This window comes from Lissotriton vulgaris, chromosome 7 (genome assembly GCF_964263255.1).
Source record: "Lissotriton vulgaris chromosome 7, aLisVul1.2, whole genome shotgun sequence".
NCBI classification, from domain to species: Eukaryota; Metazoa; Chordata; class Amphibia; order Caudata; family Salamandridae; genus Lissotriton; species Lissotriton vulgaris.
This window is the reverse complement of record NC_141695.1, coordinates 633,736,397-633,759,887: the sequence shown is the minus strand read 5'-3', so window position 1 is coordinate 633,759,887 and position 23,491 is coordinate 633,736,397. Positions and strand designations below refer to the sequence as shown.

The 23,491-nt window shown below is 47.6% G+C and overlaps 1 protein-coding gene across 4 annotated transcripts in view; it reads right to left on the bottom strand.

The window, feature by feature from the left end:
* MYCBPAP (MYCBP associated protein) overlaps positions 1-23,491 on the bottom strand; it is a 1,064,843-nt gene that overhangs the window by 528,434 nt on the left and 512,918 nt on the right. For all 4 annotated transcript variants that reach the window (XM_086930831.1, XM_086930830.1, XM_086930829.1 and 1 more), the window contains exons 8-10: positions 23,439-23,491; positions 17,932-18,047; positions 8,436-8,544 (exon numbers count right to left, since the gene is read on the bottom strand). The exon at positions 23,439-23,491 is cut by the window's right edge and continues 66 nt beyond it. In XM_086930831.1, the coding sequence (XP_086786957.1) occupies positions 8,436-8,544; positions 17,932-18,047; positions 23,439-23,491 (278 nt within the window). The remainder of the gene's footprint in view (positions 1-8,435; positions 8,545-17,931; positions 18,048-23,438) is intronic.

Sequence of the window (23,491 nt, the reverse complement as noted above, 5' to 3'; positions counted from 1 at the left end):
TGGCTGGTACCGTTGTTAGAATTGCAGACAGCATAAGTACTGCCCCCAAACTCTACCCCAAAAAGACTGAAAATGGCGTTGCTGGAGACTGCCTAAAGCCTTAGCTGTGTCTGTGTCCAATTTTATGGACTGCATCGCCTCTACTTTGTGCTAACAAGCACTCTCTGTCAAATGAATATCAAGTACTTTGGCCTGTTCTTCTGATGGAAGATAGCTACCCTCAGCCAATCCTGACAATGTGGTAGATGAGACGACCATGACAAACTGAATGAGCTCTGAAGATGCTCTTTTGCCTTCGACAGAATGTCTTTAGCCTCTTTCTTTTTATCATCTGGAAGATACTCCAACAGTGCAGAGATGTCTGACCACATCTGTTGGTTTTCCTAGGATGCCATGGCATTGGAGGCTACAATGGAGATGGCCACCAGCGCAGCAAACCTCTTCCCTATGTTGTCAAGGTGGCGCCCTTCCATGTGAGGTGGAGCTGTACATGGAGATGCCGGATTCTTGGCTCTCTTTTGTGCTGCCTGCATGATGAGCGAATCTGCCCTTGGATGATCAATGAGACATGTAGGCGAATTGTCAGGGTCCTTGTACTTTCTATCCAGTTTTGGAATCGCAGCGGGAATGGAAGCAGGCGTTTTCATTAGCTTGAAGCCTTCTCGCCAGGGATTGCCCTGATGGAACGTGCCTGATTTGAAATCATATAAAAAACATTCCGTTTGTTTGCCCGGCATTGGCAGATATAAATATTTGGAGGCACGCTCCAAAAGATCATGACATCCACCGATGTCTGCAGGAGGAGAATTCGCAGAAGGTGGGATAGGGGAATGGCAGCATGGGTGCTATATAGTCATTCCATTTATCAAGGACGTCTGTGTCAGTAAGGATTTCACCTTCATCTATCTGCTGCTGGTCCGCATCCTGGATATCCCCCGGGATGATTATTGGAGTAGGCAAAACCTTTTCCATGGTGGATTTGGGAGTACTTTGCCTAGGCAGATCACTAGGAGCCTCTTGCGGAGGCAGAGGCCTTTGAGGAGAGGAGTGTTATCATCTGGGAAAAGTTTATAAAAATCATCAATCATATGACGTAAATCTGACACAAGGGAAACTGGAACATTCACAGATGTTTCTCTAAAATGATGGTGTTCCTTCTCCTGATCTTCATATGGGTATCGCTCTTGGAAGGAATCAGGCTGCTGCACACAGGAAGGATCTCTATCTGTAAAAGAATATTCCCCTGCAAGGTAAGAAGATGGATCATTGTCCTCAATGTCCTCATCATCTGAATCGTGGCACTTGATCCTTAACTGTGATGGCCTGTATGCAAGGCCAAACAAACCTTCGTCCTTTGACTTTTGGAAGCCCAAAAGGCAAGCTGGAAGCTAAGGAGAAACCTTAGAGAAATCCTGTATTTGCTTGAGCTGAAGGAAGCTGGTTTTTCCATCCATTGATGGGCACGTCGATGGGCTCGATGACGGTGCACTCGCAGATATAGTCATCTGCAACACTGTCAATGCTGCATGGATGGTCTTTGTCTGCGTGGCCACTGTCACCAGAGTTGTCGACATGTCAGTGGTCAATGGTGAAATTCTGATGACGAAGTAGTCACAGTTTGAAGCGGTCCTGCCGATGTTACTGCCGTCAGCGTCTTGACTGCCATCGTAGTAGCTATCGCTGATTAGGCCATCGACGGTGTTGGAACGTCAGTTTTTCTCGTGGAAGCTGCAATCTTCGACGACAAAGCCATCAATAGATGAAATGACTGGTCTCTGACAGGAGTCAGAGGATCAGAAGCTGGAGCTGATGAAGATTCTCTAGTCTCCACCTAAGGTTTTTTGTGGTGTTTGACATCAGATTAATCTTGTAACTTGGATCTTTTTGAGTCCCCATGATAGGAAGAGGAGCGGTCTTCCTTTGTCTTTCTTGAGGAAGAATGAGCTTTTTCCTCAAGTTCAAACTCCGAGTCTTAGGCAGCCTTCTTCTTCTGGAGTTCGAGGAGTAGTCTACCCTCCCTGTCCTTGAGGGTTTTGGCTGAAAAAGTGCAGCAATATTTGCATTCCCTGTGTTCGTGGTCAGGGTAGAGGCAATATAGCACTGTTTGTTTTGACTTCCCACAAGTCTTACAGGGCCTAAAACACCCTTTTTTAGGCACTGGCATCTTAGGAAGAAATGCAAAGAAGTTCAAGTTCAGAAATTTATATAGCGCACTACTTACCCAGAAGGTCTCAAGGCGCTTGGGAGACGGGTGCAATTACTTATCGAATATCCAGGTTTTTAGTTGCTTTCTGAAGGAGAGGTGGTTCTAAGTAAGGCGGAGGTGGGTGGGGAGGGAATTCTAGGTCTTGGCCGCTAAGTAGGAGAGGGATCTTCCCCCCATGGTGGATCTGTGGATGCGTGGAATTGCGGCGAGGGCTTGATTGGATGATCGCAGTTGGTGGGTGGGGGTGTAGAAGGACAGTCTCGTGTTGAGGCATTCGGGTCCTAGGTCATAGAGGGTTTTGTGTGCGTGGGTGAGGAGATGGAACGTTATTCTCTTGTTGACGGGGAGCCAATGGAGATCTTTTAGATGACCGGAAATGTGAGCTTGACGAGGGATGTCCAGTATGAGTCTGGCTGATGCGTTTTGGATGCGTTGAAGTTTTTTCTGTAGTTTGGCTGTGGTTCCGGCGTAAAGGGTGTTTCCGTAATCCAGCCGGCTGGTGACCAGTGCGTGGGTGACCGTCTTTCTTGTTTCAGTGGGGATCCAACGGAAGACTTTTTTGAGCATGCGTAGGATGTTGAAGCAGGATGATGAGACGGCATTGGCTTGTCTGGTCATCGAGAGGGAGGAGTCCAGGATGAAGCCCAGGTTACGTGCGTGATCCGTTGGTGTGGGTGCAGTTCCCAGGGCTGGTGGCCACCAAGAGTCATCCCAGGCCGAGGGGGATGAGCCTAAGATGAGGACTTCAGTTTTGTCCGAGTTCAGTTTTAAACGGCTGTTCTTCATCCACTCGGCTACTTCTTTCATTCCTTCGTGTAGGTTGGTTTTGGCGGTGTTCGGGTCTTTGGTGAGGGAGAGGATCAGCTGAGTGTCGTCTGCGTAGGAGATGATGTTGGGGTTGTGTTGGCGTGCGATGGAAGCGAGGGCACTCGTGTATACGTTGAAGAGGGTGAGTGATGATCCTTGTGGTACGCCGCAAATGACTTTGGTGGCCTCTGATTTGAAGGGGGGAAGGCGGACTCTTTGGGTTCTTCCGGCAAGGAACGATATGATCCATTCCAATGCTTTTCCTTGTATTCCGATGTTTCTGAGTCGTTGTATGAGGGTGCTATGACAGACTGTGTCGAAGGCTGCGGAGAGGTCAAGTAAGATGAGGGCAACTGTTTCTCCGTTGTCCAGTAGTGTTCGAATGTCGTCTGTTGCTGCGATGAGGGCGGTTTCGTTGCTGTGTTTGGCTCGAAAGCCGTTCTGTGAGGGGTCAAGGGAATTGTTGGATTCGAGGAAGGCGACGAGTTGAGTGTTGACGGCTTCCTCAATGACTTTGGCTGGGAATGGGAGGAGCGAGATGGGGCGGTAGTTCTTAAGTTCGGAGGGGTCTGCTGTGGGTTTCTTCAGAAGGGCGCTGAGTTCGGCATGTTTCCAGATTTCCGGGAAGGTAGCGGAGTTGAAGGAACAGATGATGACATCGCGGAGATGAGGTGCGATGATGGAGCCTGCTTTGTTGCCTGCTTTGTTGAAAATGTGGTGGGGACATGGGTCAGTTGGCGATCCTGAGTGGATGGAGTTCATTAGGCAGATGGTGTCTTCGGTGGTGATTGGGTTGCAGGCGCAAAGGTTGTTAGCGGACGGTGTTAGTTCAGGAATGGGTGGAGTGGACATGTCTTCGGACTGGTTTTCAAAGCTGTTATGTATTTCGGCGATTTTGTTATGGAAGAATGAGGATAGAGAGTCGCAAAGGTCTTGGGAGGGAGAAATGTCGTTGGTGCCGGCGGTGGGGTTAGTAAATTCTTTGACGATGTTGAATAGTTCTTTGCTGTTTTGTGCATTGTTGTCAAGTCGATCCTTGAATGCTGATTTCTTGGTGGATCGGATTAGTTGGTGGTGTTTGCGGGTAGCGTTCTTGAAGGTGGCTAGGTTATCAGTGGTTGGATTTTTTCTCCAGGTTTTCAAGAGAGTACGACAGAGCTTCTTGGATTTCTTAAGGTCATCGTGGAACCAGGGGGCTTTTTTGCTACCTTGCTTGATAAGATGGTTTTTCAAGGGTGCAAGTTCGTCGGCGCTATGGGTGATCCATTGGGTGAGATTAGTGGCTGCTTGGTTTGGGTCCGATGATTTGGTGGGGGGGTTTTGGTGAAACGATGTTAAGAGTTGTTTGGTGGTGATTTTGTTCCAATTTCTTTGAGGGATGGGTTGTGGGTTGTGGACTTTTTGTAGTTGAAGTGAACGCAGCTGTGGTCCGTCCAATGGAGAGCTGTGGTGTGATCGAAGGAGATGTGCTTGCTGGAGGTGAAGATAGGGTTGAGAGTGTGTCCGGCGTAGTGGGTGGGGGTGTCTACAAGTTGTTTGAGTCCTAGATTGGCCAGGTTATCCAGAAGGGTGGTGGTGTTGTTGTCGTTTTTCTTTTCCAGGTGGAAGTTGAGGTCTCCCAGTAGAATGTAGTTCTCGGAGGGGAGGGCATGTGGGCTGATGACGTCAGCGATGTCTTCTCTGAATTGTGTGCGGGGTCCTGGTGGCCTGTAGATGAGGGTGCCTCTCAGTGTGGTTTTGTGGTCGGTGTGAATCTGGAAGTGGAGGTGTTCGGCGGAAGCAAGGTTATCATCAGAACTGGTCGTGATGCGGATGGTGTTCTTATGGACGATGGCGATGCCACCACCTGTTTGGTTGGTGCGATCTTTTCGGATGATCTTGTAGGTTTCTGAGATGGCTATGGCGATGTCGGGCGCTGATGAGGTGTTCATCCATGTTTCTGTGAGGAAGGCGACGTCTGGCGATGTAGTGTCGAGTAGGTTCCAAAGTTCAATGGAGTGTCTGTGGACTGAGCGGGTGTTGATCAGGATGCCCTTCAGGTGGTTAGTGTCGGAGCTCTGTTTGGAGTTTGTGGATTTGGTGTGGGTCCTGGTGCAGTTGAACTGGCAGGAGTGGCAGGTGAAGGGTCCAGGGGTGTGACCTGGGGCGGCTTGGTAGCAATTAGGGAGTCGGCCGGGGTTCAGAGCTGAGAGGGTAGCGGCGTCATAGGTAATTCGGGAGGGATGGGAATTGCGGGGAACAGGGGGTCTGGCGCTGAGAGCGGTCCAGGCGCGGACGGGCGTAGACGGGCTTACCTTTGGTGCACCTTCGGCGCGACTGGGGGGCGATCGCTGCGCGTGAACGCTGCGCGTGAATGCATCTGTCATATATGGATAGTGGAGGGGAGGGGCGAGGGAGGAGCAGCTGGGAGGCAGGAGCGGGGTGGAGAGATTGGCAGGGAGGCACAACAACAACAACAAAACAAAATGGCAGTCAGCCCAAAAGCGAAACCGGGTTGGGGCACACTATGAGAAAAACGCGATGTGAATGGCAGTGGAACCGGCACAAGGCACAATCAGGCACAAAACCAAAATACAGGCAGCACAATTCAGCAGAGCGTTGCAGCGCGCTTTGGCAGACTAGCGCCACGATAATATGCAAATTAGCGATCGTGAAATAGGCAAGGCAGCGCAGCACAATTGAGCAGGTATTTAAAGCGTAATATGGCGATCTAGCACAACGAGGGTATTCAATAATTAATCAATGCAGGCATTCAATTACTAATCAATGCAGGCAGTAGTCTGGCTGTGGGCGTTACGATACCAGTTTGTCATGCAGGGCAAGGAGCAGCGTGAGGAGCGACCGCTTCTGAAGATATACCTTGAATGTAAAAGAAGCTTGAACTGGAGGTCATAAGTTGAAGATAGAACACTGTCACTGAACAGAGCTCAGAGAGACTCCCTATCACACAACGCGCGGTAACAAATCTGTGGTACATTATCTCTGTAGGGGAAGGGTACTCTGCGGTCTCTACTGCGATTGGCTGAACTTTGGATGCTATAAAATAAGGCCGACAGTTACTATATTGTGGTTTCTGTTCTATGGAGCTATATGGTAATGTTTCAATACTGCTATTTCTACGGTTACTGTGTGACTCCCACCGTGATGAAGAGGAAGATTCAAGCATATGAATCTATAACAGATACAATACTGGAAAATTAGACCAACCTTCCCCCGGCCTGTGCCTGTGCAGACCAAGCACTAATAAAAATATGTCATTGTTATTACATTAATTATTATCCATTTACATTACACACTATAATTTGGCTCGTTTGCCATTTAATTGTGTTTATTACTATCTAGCTGACCCAATTCATGGAACCTCAGAAGAAGAACGATTGAGCAGAAACCTGCAAGGATGCTAATTTACACTAACAAAAGACTTGGAAAGGGGGAGTTGGAATGGTCTTCTAGAGACTGCAAGATTAAAGGATCAGCGTTCATTCTGGAACCTGGTGTCCTCAGGTAGTAAGGACGAGTTTCGTTCCATGGATACCGACATTGCAGCCAGCGATTGGGTCACACATTGCTCCAGCTTTTATACTCAGCAGAGGGAATCAGCAGAGGTCTCCATGCAAATCACTGAGTCCTGGGGACATACAACAGAGTCCAATGAAGTGGGAGGAGAGGAGGTTGTAAGAGGTGGGGATGTCTTCCAAGAGTTTGTTCCAGGAACACCCAAGTTTAGGAACAGAGAGGTCACGGTAGGGGAAATCAGGTTGGACACTGGAGAAATTTCTGCTCCTCACTTTGTCTGTAAATAATCAATTCTTATACGCCTACCACCGTACAAGTCAGAGGCCTCCGAAGTCATCTGCGGCGTCCCCCAAGGATCATCTCTGAGCCCCACCCTCTTCAACATCTACATGAGCCCCCTCGCGGCCATCGTACGCAAACACAACCTCAGCATAATCTCCTACGCCGACGACACCCAGCTGATCCTCTCCCTGACCAACGACCCCGCCGCCGCCAGAGCCAACCTGCACGAAGGGATGAAAGAGGTAGCCGAGTGGATGACGACCAGCCGCCTGAAACTGAACTCGGACAAGACGGAGGTCCTCATCCTGGGCTCCTCACCCTCCGCCTGGGACGACTCCTGGTGGCCTCCCGCCCTGGGCACCGCACCCAAACCGACAGACCATGCACGAAACCTGGGCGTCATCCTGGACTCCTCCCTCTCCATGACCAGGCAGGTCAACAACGTCTCCTCGGCGTGCTTCAACATCCTACGCATGCTAAGGAAGATCTTCTGGTGGATCCCCACCGAGACCAGAAAGACCGTCACCCAGGCCCTCGTCACCAGCCGACTGGACTACGGCAACGCCCTCTACGCCGGTACCACCGCCAAGCTCCAGAAGAGACTGCAGCGGATCCAGAACGCCTCAGCCAGACTCATCCTCGACATCCCACGAACCAGTCACATCTCCGAACATCTGAGAGACCTTCACTGGCTCCCCGTCAACAAAAGAATCACCTTCCGCCTCCTCACCCACGCACACAAAGCCCTACACGACCAAGGCCTGAGCTACCTCAACAGCCGAGTCAACTTCTACGCTCCCAAACGCCACCTCCGATCAGCCAACCACGCCCTCGCCGCCGTCCCCCGCATCCGAAGAGCGACTACAGGAGGAAGGTCCTTCTCCTACCTGGCCGCCAAGACCTGGAACTCCCTCCCGACCGACCTGCGCCTGACCCAAGACCACCTCTCCTTCAGGAAGAAGCTGAAGACCTGGCTGTTCGAGCAGTAGCGGCACCCCCCCCCCCCCCCCCCAGCGCCTTGAGACCCTACGGGTATGTAGCGCGCTTTATAAGTGTCAATGATTGATTGATTGATTGATTGATTCCTTTAACCTTAACATTGTGTTCACACATACGAATATATTACAGTCGTGTTTATTTTTTCTACAGCTTTACTTATGCCCCTGAGGAAGGGCAGATCGCACGAAATGCATTGGGCCATGTGTTAAAAACCTATTGATGAATATGAATATCATGAGAAAAAAATGAGATTAAAATTGAAACAAAAGCTTCAATAAAACTTTATTTTGAAAATTACAAAGTTACTAAGGAAATTCTTTCAGTGTGCATGTGAGGACGTCATTCCCGACTAACGCTACAATTGTTCATACAGCCACCTCCAAGACTCAGAAGGAGGTACTCACCTAGCACCTAACCACTGGTTATGAACTTTTCAAACATTTAACTTACACAGAGTGCGAAAGTTCTCCGTTCAAATTCCTACACTATTTAACCGTACTAAGTATGCTAGCTAGTCCCTCACTGAACATTTGCTAAAAGTGCGTCCTCAAACAGTAACAAACAGCATGGATAAATACCTCTAAAATCATATTTTTTATTATTTATGAAATTTCTCAGTTCTTACCCTATGAGAGCAGTTGCTCCCAATCCAGCGGGCTGGTTGACCACAAAACTGTATCGATGGTCCCAGAACAAGCTCTGGAATAACATCTGGGTAATCCTCCAGAGGGTCACTGAAAAACAGAAAAACAACACATATCCACTTATGGGAACCTGTAATTTTCTGCTGTCTCATTGAAATACACAAGGTTCCTTATTCAGCTTGCTTAGTCCGGCGGGAAAGCTATTATGCCTTTGCTTCTTTGCCAGCTAAAACAGTAGCCCAGAGCACTGCCTCCTGTAAAGGTGAAGTCAGGTCTACTTGACTAGTAGGGTCTTTGTTGGGTTTTGCAGTATGACTCTACCCAGTACACTCATTAATCTGACTAATGACCTCTCCCCACAGTATATCTAACAGAGTGCCATCCGTAAAACTACATGTAGGGACTATCAAGCCTCTTCTGGGATCAATCTTGTGTTCTCAGATGTTACCTCATTACATTCACCATCCAATTTTAAAAAGCATGCATCTTCAGCTGGTATTGGCAATGGCACAGATTGCACTGATGATAATCCCATAGATGTCTGTGATAAGATTACTGCACGCTCCTCCACGTATCATGTAATCTACGTATGGGCACTTTAAGTTAAGATATCCCTCAAACAATCATGCGATCTTCTGTTCTCCACAAACAATGTCCTCCCCCTCACTTCACTGGGAACGGGAATGTGTGTTTATCAATGGATCTAAGGATTATTTTTCAAATATTCAAATATATATTATATATACATAAAACTAAAACATTTACAAGATTAAAAAACACAGTATTAAGTCACGTCAAGGTTGGAAATTGTTGAAAAGACTACTATCACAGTAAAAAGAAAATGAATATTTTACCAAACGGAAAGGCTCACTGATGGCACTGTTATAATGCTAAAAAATACATGAACACTGTGAAATGACAGTAGTAAGGGACCTGTGTAACTGTAGCTTCACTTCATGAATACACTATTTATAGGTGAATCCAGCCTAGCAACAGCGAAAGCGTTCATCTGTGAGCTGGATAGGGCAAGGAGAGAGTGGCTTTCCACAGGTCAGGTTGGTTTCTGTCAGACACCAATGCAGAACCAGTGCTTTCCTATTTGAGATCTGAATGGTGTCAGATAAGCAAGCCTGATGCTGGGCCCTCTGAGACCTGAGGGATCACTGCATGGTCCACATGAATTCAAGATGAGTGGCATACAGGAGGCCAGGAGAACATAAGCCTCAGCGTCATCCTCATAGAAACCTAGGACTGATTCCGAAAAATTGTGATCCTTTCCTTAATGTTCAGAACTCCCTGCAGCAGAAGGCTGGCTTTGAACACCACAATGTCCAGAATTTCCCCCAATTAATGGAATTGTTTGTGTCTACAACTGACTGAAGTGAACCTAACTTTAGCAGAAAGTCATTGAGGGGCGGGAAGGCCTTTACCCTAGACCTCCGAAGATGGGAAATAACCACTGCCATCACTTTTGACAACGTGAGGCTTTAGGGCAGAATGGTAAATTGAAAATGTTCCTGGACCACTTTGAACTGCAAGTAAAACCTGTGGGACTGAAGAACGGGGGTATGAAAATACCTGTACTGCAATTCCAAGGTTGTCATGGGGTCCCCTGGGTCCAGAACAGACAGGATCTTAGTCAAAGTGAGCATTTTGAACCTTTCAGTCCTCAGAATGGCATTCAGTGTGCATTGGTCTAGAATAGCCCTGAGGAAGCCATCCTTCTTCAGAGCACGGGAATTACAATGAGTGGAATCCATCCTCCCGTCTCCAAGTCTGGTATCTGCTCAATAGCACCTTTGGACAACAGGAGCTTGACTTGGGAGGAATATGGGATTAAGAGGAAACAAATGACTATTCGTAGCCTCTTTGAAAAATGTGTAAAATTCACCTGTTTGACATGATGGATCTCCAGCAGGGGATCAAATGTCATATTCTTCCTCCTCCACGCCTTGGGGGATAAAAATGAGTAACTTGAAGCAGCTGTACTAGGGGAGGAAGAATTGGTATTTGAGACCAGTAGGGGCAGTTCTACTGCCGCTACTGGTTTCAAAGACTTCTGCAGGCACCATATCTGAGTCATCGAAGGTACTCAACTGATTGTTGTGGTACATGCAGGTAGGGCTGGCAGTGACAATAAGTTAGACCTCTGGAAAAACCTCTGAATTTTCTGTATTGATGATAAAAATGCTTAGCTGACACCAAGAATCCCAAAGATCAAGCTGTGGCATGACTATCTTCGAATCGTTCTAGTGCCAAATAGACTTTTTTCCCCAAATAATCAGGATTCATCGAAAGGAATGCACAGTAAACAAGCTTGCACTTCACCAGAAAGTAATACCTTCTGAGCACAACGCTGGCACTATAGCTCTTCCAATGTAGGCTTTAGTATACATACCCACTCGGAGCACATACTTGGCTATATCCAGACCATTATCCAGTCTATCATGCATTGTTCACGCATGGCCCTGCCACTCCCCCGCAGCTCCGCCCCTATTTAGGAGCGCGTTTCCTGCTTTCTCCTGTGTTTGACCAGTGGCCCGGTGGCAGTGGGTCGTCTGGTTATACTTTGGAGTGTTCTCTGTTTCCTAGGCATCCCGCCTCGCTAATTACGAGCGCAGGCGCTGCATTCTCGGAAATTCCGGAAATTGTTGCTATTTTATTTGCACTAACTGTTTTTAAAATTATGCAGGTTCTTACCTCATTCCGCTTGCAGGGGGTGAGTTGCTGACTGGGCCTGATTGCTTCTCGGGGGCTCCCGGCGGTAACGGGCGCCATTTTGGCTTGGGCAGTATACTCCAGCATAGCCCTGCCACTCCCCCGCAGCTCCGCCCCTATTTAGGAGCGCGTTTCCTGCTTTCTCCTGTGTTTGACCAGTGGCCCGTTGGCAGTGGGTCGTCTGGTTATACTTTGGAGTGTTCTCTGTTTCCTAGGCATCCCGCCTCGCTAATTACGAGCGCAGGCGCTGCATTCTCGGAAATTCCGGAAATTGTTGCTATTTTATTTGCACTAACTGTTTTTAAAATTATGCAGGTTCTTACCTCATTCCGCTTGCAGGGGGTGAGTTGCTGACTGGGCCTGATTGCTTCTCGGGGGCTCCCGGCGGTAACGGGCGCCATTTTGGCTTGGGCAGTATACTCCAGCATAGCCCTGCCACTCCCCCGCAGCTCCGCCCCTATTTAGGAGCGCGTTTCCTGCTTTCTCCTGTGTTTGACCAGTGGCCCGGTGGCAGTGGGTCGTCTGGTTATACTTTGGAGTGTTCTCTGTTTCCTAGGCATCCCGCCTCGCTAATTACGAGCGCAGGCGCTGCATTCTCGGAAATTCCGGAAATTGTTGCTATTTTATTTGCACTAACTGTTTTTAAAATTATGCAGGTTCTTACCTCATTCCGCTTGCAGGGGGTGAGTTGCTGACTGGGCCTGATTGCTTCTCGGGGGCTCCCGGCGGTAACGGGCGCCATTTTGGCTTGGGCAGTATACTCCAGCATAGCCCTGCCACTCCCCCGCAGCTCCGCCCCTATTTAGGAGCGCGTTTCCTGCTTTCTCCTGTGTTTGACCAGTGGCCCGGTGGCAGTGGGTCGTCTGGTTATACTTTGGAGTGTTCTCTGTTTCCTAGGCATCCCGCCTCGCTAATTACGAGCGCAGGCGCTGCATTCTCGGAAATTCCGGAAATTGTTGCTATTTTATTTGCACTAACTGTTTTTAAAATTATGCAGGTTCTTACCTCATTCCGCTTGCAGGGGGTGAGTTGCTGACTGGGCCTGATTGCTTCTCGGGGGCTCCCGGCGGTAACGGGCGCCATTTTGGCTTGGGCAGTATACTCCAGCATAGCCCTGCCACTCCCCCGCAGCATAGCCCCTATTTAGGAGCGCGTTTCCTGCTTTCTCCTGTGTTTGACCAGTGGCCCGGTGGCAGTGGGTCGTCTGGTTATACTTTGGAGTGTTCTCTGTTTCCTAAGCATCCCGCCTCGCTAATTACGAGCGCAGGCGCTGCATTCTCGGAAATTCCGGAAATTGTTGCTATTTTATTTGCACTAACTGTTTTTAAAATTATGCAGGTTCTTACCTCATTCCGCTTGCAGGGGGTGAGTTGCTGACTGGGCCTGATTGCTTCTCGGGGGCTCCCGGCGGTAACGGGCGCCATTTTGGCTTGGGCAGTATACTCCAGCATAGCCCTGCCACTCCCCCGCAGCTCCGCCCCTATTTATACGGACACCATGAGGCAGCGCAGCGGACGAGCGCAGCGGGCGCGTCGTAGGCGCGCCGGAGTCGCGCCAGAGTTAAGCCCGTCTGCGCCCGTCCGCGGCCGGCTGGGGCCCGGGCCCGGTCGCCATGCCCTTTTTTTAACCACATACCCTTCTGCGCATATACTTTCCCTCTGGCATCCCCGTCCCCCTTCATCTTTAGTATTAGAGCGCATTGCCTCCTTGGGTCTTAGCTGCCCTTGCTCTGCCCCCCCACTCCTTAGTGCCTCATCCTCACTGCCCTACCCTGATCCTTTTCCCCCCACCAAATCGCCCTCCAGGCACGATGACGCCCTCCCCTGCGCCCTGGACGGCCCTAAGCTTCCTACTTCTGCGATCCTCCTTAACACCCGGTCCGCGGATGGGCACCAGCTCGAGCTTTTCCATCTGCTCGACTCACGCCAGCCTGACCTGTTATTCCTTACGGAAACATGGTTCAGGGACGACTCGCTTCCCGGCCTGCTGTCCATTTTGCCCCCTACTTACGCGGCCATTAGGAAGGACCGCCCAGGAGGGAAGACTGGGGGAGGTGTGGCCCTGATCACCCGCACGGACTTCCTCTTCCAAACCCTACCATCTCCCGTGATCCCTGCAGTAGACTGCTTAGTAGTCCGTTCCACTTCCTTTGGGATCCCATTAACCTGTGTTCTTATATACCGCCCGCCCCAGTCCACCCCTGGTTTCCTATCTGCTTTAGAGGACCTTCTGGCCACCCTTGTGGTAAACAACACTGCCATCCTTCTATTGGGAGACTTAAATTATTGGCCGAATGACCCAGCTGAAGATATGAGATCTAAGGAGTTCACAGCTCTGCTCACCAGCCTAAACTTCCTCCCTCAGCGGAGTTCGGCCACCCATATCAAAGGTCATCAACTTGACCAAATTTGGTCCCTCAACATCCCTATGGGCCCCCCAATCATTTCCCCTTGTTGTTGGTCAGATCATTCCCTCATTTCCTTTGTAGCTAACCTCGGACGACCACCTAAACCCCCTCTGCCCAAAAACATCTGGGCCAGAAAGTGGGATAAGGCGGCCCTCCCGGCGATCTGCTCCTCCCTAGAGGCTACTAGCCCGGAGCTTAATGATTTATCTCCTCCCTCCCAGCTCTCAGCCATTAACACCTGGCTGGTAAAGGCGTGTAATTCCATCGTTCCCCTCAAGAGAGTGACTGTCAAGCGTGCCCATGGGGCTAACCGATGGTTTACTCCCTCCCTCAGGGGGAAAAAACTTGCGACCCGCAGAGCGGAACGCGCCTGGCGGCGCACTTACTGCCCTCTCCTTAAGGCCAATTACTGCCTGTCCCTAAAAGATTACAAACGTGACATTCTAAAAGCCAAAACGGAGTATTTCTCTGGCAGAATTTTGGCTGCAGAAAACCAACCGAAAGAGATATTCAACACCATTCATGAGTTGGCGGCCTCCGATAGGGCGGTCTCTAAAATTCCCCCATCCCAAACACTTTGTAACTCCCTTAACTCTTTTTTCTTTGAGAAGATTGCCCTTATTAGGGCCAACATTCCTCCCCCACCCACGGTACCCTCTGCTATCCCCCCACCCCTCCCTCCCCCCTCCTTCACTCAGTTTCCTCCCCTCACCCGAGACTCTCTGCTTCCTCTTCTAGCTCGGATCAAATCAGGTTCCCCTCGGGACATTGGTCCTGCTTTTGTCCTAAAAGAGCTCTTTTCTAACTGCTATTCTCCACCACTCACTTTTATCAATCATTCCCTCAACTCGGGCATTGTTCCCCTTGCCCACAAATCTGCAGTCATCATTCCTATTTTGAAAAAGCCTGGCACCGATCCCTCTGCGCCCGCCAATTACCGCCCGATCTCTCTCCTTCCATACCTCGCAAAGGTCTCAGAGGCTCATATCACCAGGTCCCTGAGCTCCTTTGTGGAATCCACAGGCTGCCTGGCCGCTCGCCAAGCGGGCTTCCGCCCGCTGCACTCTACCGAGAAGGTAGTCGTGTCGGTGATGGATCAATTAAGAGAGGGGATCGATATTGGCCGGCCACAGGCTCTAGTCCTGTTAGATCTGTCCGCCGCGTTCGACACGGTGGACCATGACATCTTGTTGTCCCGTGTCGTGGCGGCGGGCATTGGGGGCTCGGCCTATGCTTGGCTCCGTTCCTTTTTGACGGACAGGGAACAGGCTGTCCAGCTTGCCAACTTCACCGCTCCTCCTAGGAGGGTGACTTGTGGAGTTCCCCAAGGCTCTTCCCTGTCCCCCTTGCTTTTCAATCTATACATTTCACCTCTCATTTTTACTTTACAGCAGATGGAGGTCTCGGTGTTTAACTACGCCGATGACCTCCAACTTGTTTTCAACCTTTCCTTCCTCAGCCTCTAATTTCCAGAAGGTTATGCTTTTTATCCAAGGGTGGATGAACTGCAACCACCTCAAACTGACCCCGGACAAGACCGAGTTGGTTCTGACGGGGGGTGGTTGCAGTCCCTGGTCTCCTTCCTTCTGGCCCTCTGCCCTTGGCCCTTCCCCTCTTCCTGTTTCCAAGGTTAAAACCTTGGGTATTTTCATTAATCCCATGCTTACCCTTCACACGCAGATCAATGCAGTTGTATCTGCTTGTTTTTTCTCTTTGCGGATTATTCGAAGGGTTGCCCGTTTCTTCTCAACTGCTGCACTCAAGCTCATTCTCATGGCCATGGTGCTTTCGCGCCTTGACTATGGGAACGTCATCTATAACGGTGCGCCGGCTTATCTGCTCTGCCGGCTTCAACAGATTCAGAATCAGGCGGCCCGCCTGATCTACGGTCTCCCCAGGTTTAATCATACGACCCCTCTGTTGCAATCTCTCCATTGGCTCCCAGTGAGGGAGAGGGCCCTTTTCAAGCTTGGGTGTATCACCTACCAGGCCAGAGCAGGGACCGCTCCCGTTTTCCTGTGTGAAGCCATTTCCCCTTACCTTCCTTCCCGAGAACTTCGTTCCACTCACTTGGCTTTTCTGTCAGTCCCTCGTTTCAGAAAACAGAAGTCCGGTGGGGCCAGATTTGCAGTGCTGGCTCCTTCCTTCTGGAACTCACTTCCATTTACTCTCAGGTCGTCATCTTCCTACCTGGAATTTCGCAAACATCTTAAAACATTTTTGTTCTCCAGATCTGTAGCTTTATAACCCTCCCTCCGTACCCACTGGTTTTTCTGCCTTCTAGCGCCATGAAACCGATTCTGGTATAAGTGCGCTCTATAAATATTTTAAAATTCAAATTCAAAATTGTTTGCACAGGTGAGGCACTGAGGTTCTCTGGTACAGCCGGAAAGATGTCACTAGCCATGTACCGTAGCGTAAGGGTGTATCTTCCTGGAAGCCAACCCATTTATAGATACGAGGGCTATACTGTAAAGAAGAAAGCATTCACATCCACGGCTCAACTGACTGGTTGGCATGAGCATGGTTTAGACCACATAGAAAGAGGGGCATCCAAAAAGGCTCCATTAATTGGCAACCAACAGCTCAGATAAAACAGACACTGGTAGAAGAATTTCAACCAGTACATTTGTCTACTTCTCCACAGAGGGATATTGCAGTTCAAGTGCCTTAGTTGTCATGCAAGCCACTTCAGCAAACAAAGTACTATCATTCATTGATGGTCCAGCTGGCTCCATTACACTGCCATTTTGCTCCATTACACTGCCATTACTATCAAAGTACTATCATTCATTGGTGGCCCAGCTGGCTCCATTACACTGCCATTTTATAAGTCTGCATATAATGAATCCTCAGAATAGTGGAGGAGGTGAAGAACCTCCTCTTTCTTCTCATCATCAGTGCCTTGAGGGACAAAGAGTACTTCTTGCACTGGGCCTGAATCAAAACCAAAAATAGTGTGAATTGGGGCACAGATACTGAACTGCCATACAGATGTATAACTACCTGCTGCACCTTTGTGAGTTAAAAGCATGAAAAAGGGATAGATTGGGTTGATTTCAATTCGGGATAAGAGATCAGTATAAGGATCCAATCATCGACCGGCCCTAGTGGAGTTAGAGTAGGTGCTAGCACAGTAAGAACAGGCATGGACATTTGAGCCAGGGCATAAGTCAGTGCCAGGGTAGGTACAAGTTCAGTAACGGACCCTGTGAATGCAGCTGGAATCGAGTGAACCTGCCAGAGGAAGTCAGAATGGAAACCTCTGCTTTTCTTTGGGGCCCAAAGGCATGACAGAGGGAGCTGGAAGTGCATCAAAAATCCACAGCATCGGCCTGGGAAATTAAGGTCACGCAGACCCCAACTGCGGGATCAGTTTGGATGCAGTGACTTTGGAGGGGGTGCGATCCTTATGTTGACACCCTTGCACCTTCTTGCTAGACCTTAATGGCTGGATGAGGTTGAGCCCCGCTTGGCTTTCTTGGGCTTATGTCTGGAATTGGGACTTACTGGAAGACTTTGATAGGAAATTGGATTTTCATTGGAATTACCTCGGGATAGTGTTTGGGCCATTGACTTGGAGCAGGACCGCAACCTCTTCTTGTACTCAATGACGTAGAGTATCGGCTTTCAGTCACAAATCGTCTTTGGGTGCATGAGGGCACTAATGTTGCAGGACTCACCTTGTTCGGGCCGTAAACAGCTTCTGCTTACTGTTTGGATCATGTCATTTTCTGTTTAGAAATCGTTCTTTAGCACACTGTTTGCAAACCTTACAGCCATCGGAGAGCTGGCATGTTGGAAGCAGAGCTCCAGATCCACATTGAAGTGTGCCGAAAGAAAGGCACGGGGTGGGGCTTATATGCCAGTCTGCTCCATAACATACAGGGCTGTATGGAGTCACCATAGAGCAAAAAAGCACCACCTACTAGAACACAGAAGTATTGATGGAAGAATTTTCTGTACTCAGCCTGGTGCCAAGAGAAATTCTAAAGATAAGTAATCTGCGGTTAGAAGTATCCATCAGCAACTTGGCTTTTCAATTCTATGCATATTTTTGTTTTATGAATATGTTTTTGAACATTTGGAAAAGTGTCCTTAGATCCCTTGATGAAGACCCATTCTTGTTCCCAGTGAGGTACTAAAGGCAACAGCATGCTCTGGGCACAATTTGTTACAGGGGCCACTGCAGGTGCCCGAAAACCTCTCCTGTACCAAGACTGTGGCTAAACAATGTGTGCCCCATTACGTGCAACTCCTAAAACTCATCACAGAGTGATTGGTGGCTCTTGGCTCATCATCCTTTGTTCCCATTGCTTTCTGGTATTTGGCCAATGGTCTCTGATACTTACAAGTTTTCTTTTCCATTCTGTGGCAATTCCTCCTTTTGCTCATGTAGAGAATGATTCCATACAGATGTGGAAGTGTAAGGACGCCCCTTGCCAATAACTTCCAAGCCTTCAATTTCCTATGAAGGCAAAAGTAAAGGGTGTTATCATGTTACGAAGACTAAATAAATATGTTACTGCCCAGAGTACCACAGCCCAAAATTGTGGTCACAGAGATCCTTGTTAGAGACTTCTCTGCCGGGCAATCAAAACCTATTCCAGGATTCATTTAAAAATGAGTCTAGGTTCTCACTTTCTGCTCTAGGTTAGCGCTATTACAATACGTTAAACCTGAAATTCAATTGATAAATCAGAATTCCATAATCTGATTTACATTTATATTATACCAGTAATGTGGCATATGGTTTTAGATTGGTCTCCAAATATAGTTGCAGCAATAAAAATAAAAGCCTTTTTCAATTAACTATGTATCTTGTAGAAGACCCCCATACATGGAATGAATAATCTAAAATACATGCCTCCCCTTCATGTATACTCAGCCGGTGGTCTGAACACAAAGGGTCCACCGCAATCCTAAAGTGGGGAGTTCTTGATCTGTGAGTAATGGCTCTGAAGGGGCCATACTATTACCACCAGGACATCAAAGATGAAAAAAAGAAAAAAAAGCTTCCAACTTCCCTTCTTCCACTTATATACCATGTACCACAGAAAGTTGATTGCCCTTCAAATTCCACTTGATGGTTGATATCTCCCTTTACTATATGCACACTGGGCTCAGACCTGGCCCTGATACTTGAGTAATAAAGACACTCTGCCTCTAAACTGCTCCTATCCTACTGAAATAGTGTGTCGGAAAAAGACTGCAGTTATCGATGCTGTGTATTCCTATTTATGACCTATTAACCATCCAGTACGTATTTAGGGACTCAAAAGAGTGCTGAATTAAATGAAAGCCAGGGATGAGGCTTCACTGCTAAAGAGTAACTGCAATAAGACAATTTCCCATTTACATACATGTGAGCAGACATACACAAACATTTCTGCTCACAAACTGAACAAAAGGAAGAGAAGAGACAAATATATCCAGTCCAAACTCCTCACTAACACTCTGGAGAATGTAACTTTGAGGTTGTTCTCTTGGTCCTGTGACATTTGGTGGATACTGTGCAATTAGGGAACTTCAACTACTACTTAGCAGAGCCCACAGCCTACTTAATTTAATATCCAATTCTGGTGTCAACCAGACAGTTCTAGGTTCTTCCCAATCTGCAGCTCACTAGCTACATGTGGTTTGTATGAATAATCCCCTGGCTAAAGAACATCAGATTCCTGACAATAACATGGTCTGATTACCATTTAGTAACCGTTGACATATATCTGCTCTCACAGTCACAAATACGGAAAATCCCCTCCAATGCACACACTACTCGACCACGGCACAAAATTCTTCCTGACCATTTGAATCAGGTTCTGATGCAGTCCCAGCCTACGGTGACAGATGACTTAAGTACCTCGGTCCCTATCTATTTAGGGTGGATCTGTTCTCCAGTACATACTTTGGCCTCTGCCAAGATATCCGATGCGAAGTGGCAAAAACCTTTTGCACCTTGGTTTAAAGAAAATTTGAGAATGCAAAAACAGTGTTGCAGAAGGCAGGAACGTTAGTGGATAAAAGACTATTTCCAGTCCAAGAAAGAAATGTACAAACAGTATATGTCCGAGTATAAAACGCTGCTGGAAAGAGAAAAATCCTTTTATTTTACTCAAAAAATTGAAGTTGCAAAAAAAATCGGTGAAAGAACGCTATCTTACTGATTCTAAATTAACATCCACTTCCAGTGTCATATGGCCGTTAGGGTCAATGTCGACATTGCTAAGTTAGCATGAGCTGTGCTACCATGATGCTGCTTTTGCGCACGTTACTACATAACTTTATTTTGCAAGACTCTGTTTGTTGCTTTCGCATGAGAACCGTCTGCTTTCAGCGTTCTCTGCCTGTTCCTGGAATTTAGTCTGAACACGATGTGCAAGGTTGATAAACAATGCCCCTTGTTATTCTGTTACGGTCAGTTCCTAGCACCTAGACAAAACATGCTAGCACAGCTGCAACAGTTGGAAACTCGTGCTTTGATATTATGGGGATGCATGTTGTTCTAAAATACACTTGAAGAGGGGACTTTCCAGAGAGAAGAACTATGCTGTTCCTATGATGTAGAAATACCATCTGGGCACTAATATATGGGGTCTGCTGACAAAGCCCAGAAATCTTCTTTGTTATAATAAAACTTATTCTAGCCAAGGGGAGGATGGTTAGGTCTTATAGTCGTTTATCCACAGACCGTATACGATGACATCCCGGTTTATAATCTATGGAATTGCAACAATACTAACTGTTTTAGGTTTATGCATTTTGCTGCTGGTAGTGCCTTGTTTACTGCATTATAGCACACTGTAGTTAAAATAAACATTTTGAACTATATATAACAGTGGCTCTATCAATTCTTATTGTAGACTGGTACCAGTGAGTGAGCAAAAGGGCATGTCGTGCTACCGCGATTCAAGAGAGAGTAGGGAGTGTTGGTTTCTGGATTGTCTAATCATTTGTAGCTTCGTTATTATGTAGGAGAGGGAATGAGACACTATAGCTAGTCGGTTCTGGGATTATGGGTTCCGAGGCGGTAGGGCAGCTCAGCACCTTCACACGAGGTCCTGTTTTCCTGCGCATAGTTGTGTATGTGCAGAATCCCTGCAACACCAGTAGTAATCTAGCACCTTGCAGTCAAACATTTTGTTATACCTTAGTGAGATTTTTTGAAAACAAAGTGTAAGAGGTATACCGCAAATTCTCCTCCACTAACACCTCTTCCTTGGACGTATCTGTCTTTCCACTTGCACTTCCCAAGTTGGGATCGTTTGTGAAATTCTCAAACCTCACAATTGAGCAGGTCACTTTGCTCATCAAATCTACAAAGTGGGGGGCCCCACTGGATCTGTGCCAACCATCGGTGGTCAGATTGGCACCAGATATTATTGCTGCTAATTTAACAGGTATTTTCACCAACATGCTTGAGATCAGTTACTTTCTGATGCAATAGAAAATTGCACAAATACTTCCTCGGATAAAGAAGCCTGCTCTCAATCCTACTGATCCAAATAGCTATTGGTGATTTCTCACCTGCCATTTCCAACCAAAATGGTAGAAAAGTCCACAAATCTACAATTGGCAGCCCACATACAAGCTAACAATCTTTTGGACCCCACTCAATATCGTTTCAGAAGTGGCCCCTGTAACGTGACAGCCTTGATCAAGGCCACCGAAGAAATTAGGGAAGCCCTTGACCACGGGGGAGTGTAGCCCCATACTATTAGATCTCTCAGCAGCTTTTGGCACAGTTAATCATGAGCTGCTGATCAGCTGCCTCCAAAACACTGGAATCGGAAGAACAGAGGTCATCCTGTTTGGAAACCAAGCCCCTTCTGGTTCCTTTAGTTCAGGCCTTAGGAAATGGGAACGCTCCCAACCCCAGTCAGGAAGGTCTGTAACCAGGGAGTATTAGTTGATATAAACTCACCTCTGCGGCCCAGGCAAATGCGGTCACATGTGCCTCTTTTTTCATCCTTAAGACCTTAAAGAAGATCCTCCCTTACATCCCTGCAGAGTTACAGAAGACAGTAGCCACCTCTTTGTTCTGTCAAGAATTGACAGCTGTAATGACCTCTAAACAAACATGCAAACGCAACACATGAACAAATTGCAAACCCTAAAAAATGCAGCTGCACATCTGATGCTAGGAATCCCGAAGTTTAAATCAGCTTCCATGGCATTAAGGAAGTTGCACTGGCTGCCAATCAGACAGAGGATTATCTTTAAGGCACTCTGACTATATAACCTTTAAACCATTGAGCTCATACGTCCAGACTGCAATTCTATCTGGGTAAGGACTGACTACCCCCCATATTCCAGATACAGAACTTAAATACCCTGAGGAAGCTCCAGGCTGGATGGCCGTTGTAAAGGGGCGAAACACCTGTTGGCTATAAAATGCTCTTACCTTACAATAAAATACGATAAAATAAAACAGAACTGATTTCCAAGGAACATTTGATTACTTCTACTCGTTCCGACACATCTACAAGTACTCTAACAATATGGGGAAGGGGTTTCACATTGTCAGGATGAGTAAATCGCACCAGATCAGGTGTATTATCACTGGTTTGCTGAGTTCTTGGACCCTTTACCCCCCATTCCCATCCCAATACTTGAAAGTGTGTGTACTCTCAGATAGATGGTATCAAGAGGTGATGCCACCATGGGCACTGTGCTGGAAGAAACATCTCTCTTACCCAGTTCGAAAAGCCACCTTGTAGCAACAAAGGCAGAGATGAGTCCACCTTGGTGCCAGTACTTTATTCAACAAGGAAGGGGTGCGTGGGTTGGGAAGGAGTGGGGGGACGAGACAACGCCTGTGAATCCCAGTCATGAAAGGGCCTGAAATCATCTGATTGAAATTTCCTATGCAAGAAACGCAAGCCTTGTGAATGTTAGTAGCCGAGAAGAAAACACTAAAAGAGAGTTGAAAATAGCGTTCTAAACATCTAACCAAATCTGAGAAAAAAACACCAAAAAATGGAGGAGTACAACAGAAGCTTTTCACTTGCATACTGAGAATGATTGGAAAAAAGAGAATTGCAGTTGGAACGATTGCTGATTCATGGGAAGGTACTGATGCCAGGTTTAAGAAGTGGAGCATTCACGCAATTATCATTATTAATTAAAATTACACCATGAAAAAAGCTTTATGCTCCTGCTTGAGGCGCAGACAGTTCCAGACCCATCAATATGAAAGGGGACACACAGACAACATATTTAGTGAGAACATCAGGGAAAGTCAAGAAGGCAGGCCAGGGAGAATGAAAAAGGTTTGGCCTGAAAGAAAACAAATCCATGCATCAGTCATACGTCACAACATCCAGTCTGATAGCACCAACAAGACATTCAACCTGGCAGCATTGACACCCATATTCTCAACCTCTATCGTCAAAATACCTAGGCAGGGAACAATCACACTCTATGATCTTCCTGGCAGCAATTACAACCAAATACTTATTCCCCAGCCCCCAGCCTCGAAGCACTGACCCAATGTCTGGGTCGAGAGCTTGCCAGCTAGTACAGGTACCCACCCCAAGGTCTAAACTGAGGTTTTTAGCCTTCAAAAATGATTTTGCAGCAGTTCTCTGGTACTTTCAAATGGTTGGGGCTTTCTGAGGTTTTTAGCCTTCAAAAATGATTTTGCAGCAGTTCTCTGGTACTTTCAAATGGTTGGGGCTTTCTATGCATGTGTTCGAAGAACTTTATGTACGCAAGAGTATGAGGAGCTCTAACCATCTTTGAGAGGGGAGTGGATAACTCTTTGAGAACCCATGAGCTGTAGCCAGTGGTGTGTGGTGAGAGGGTTTTCTGCAGGGAGCTGCATGAGTGGATCGCTCAATATAAGCAGAGATTTCCTCACCGGCTCTGTAAAGTTGAGTTCCTCCAGAATTGGTCGCAGTTCAAGCCGTCGTT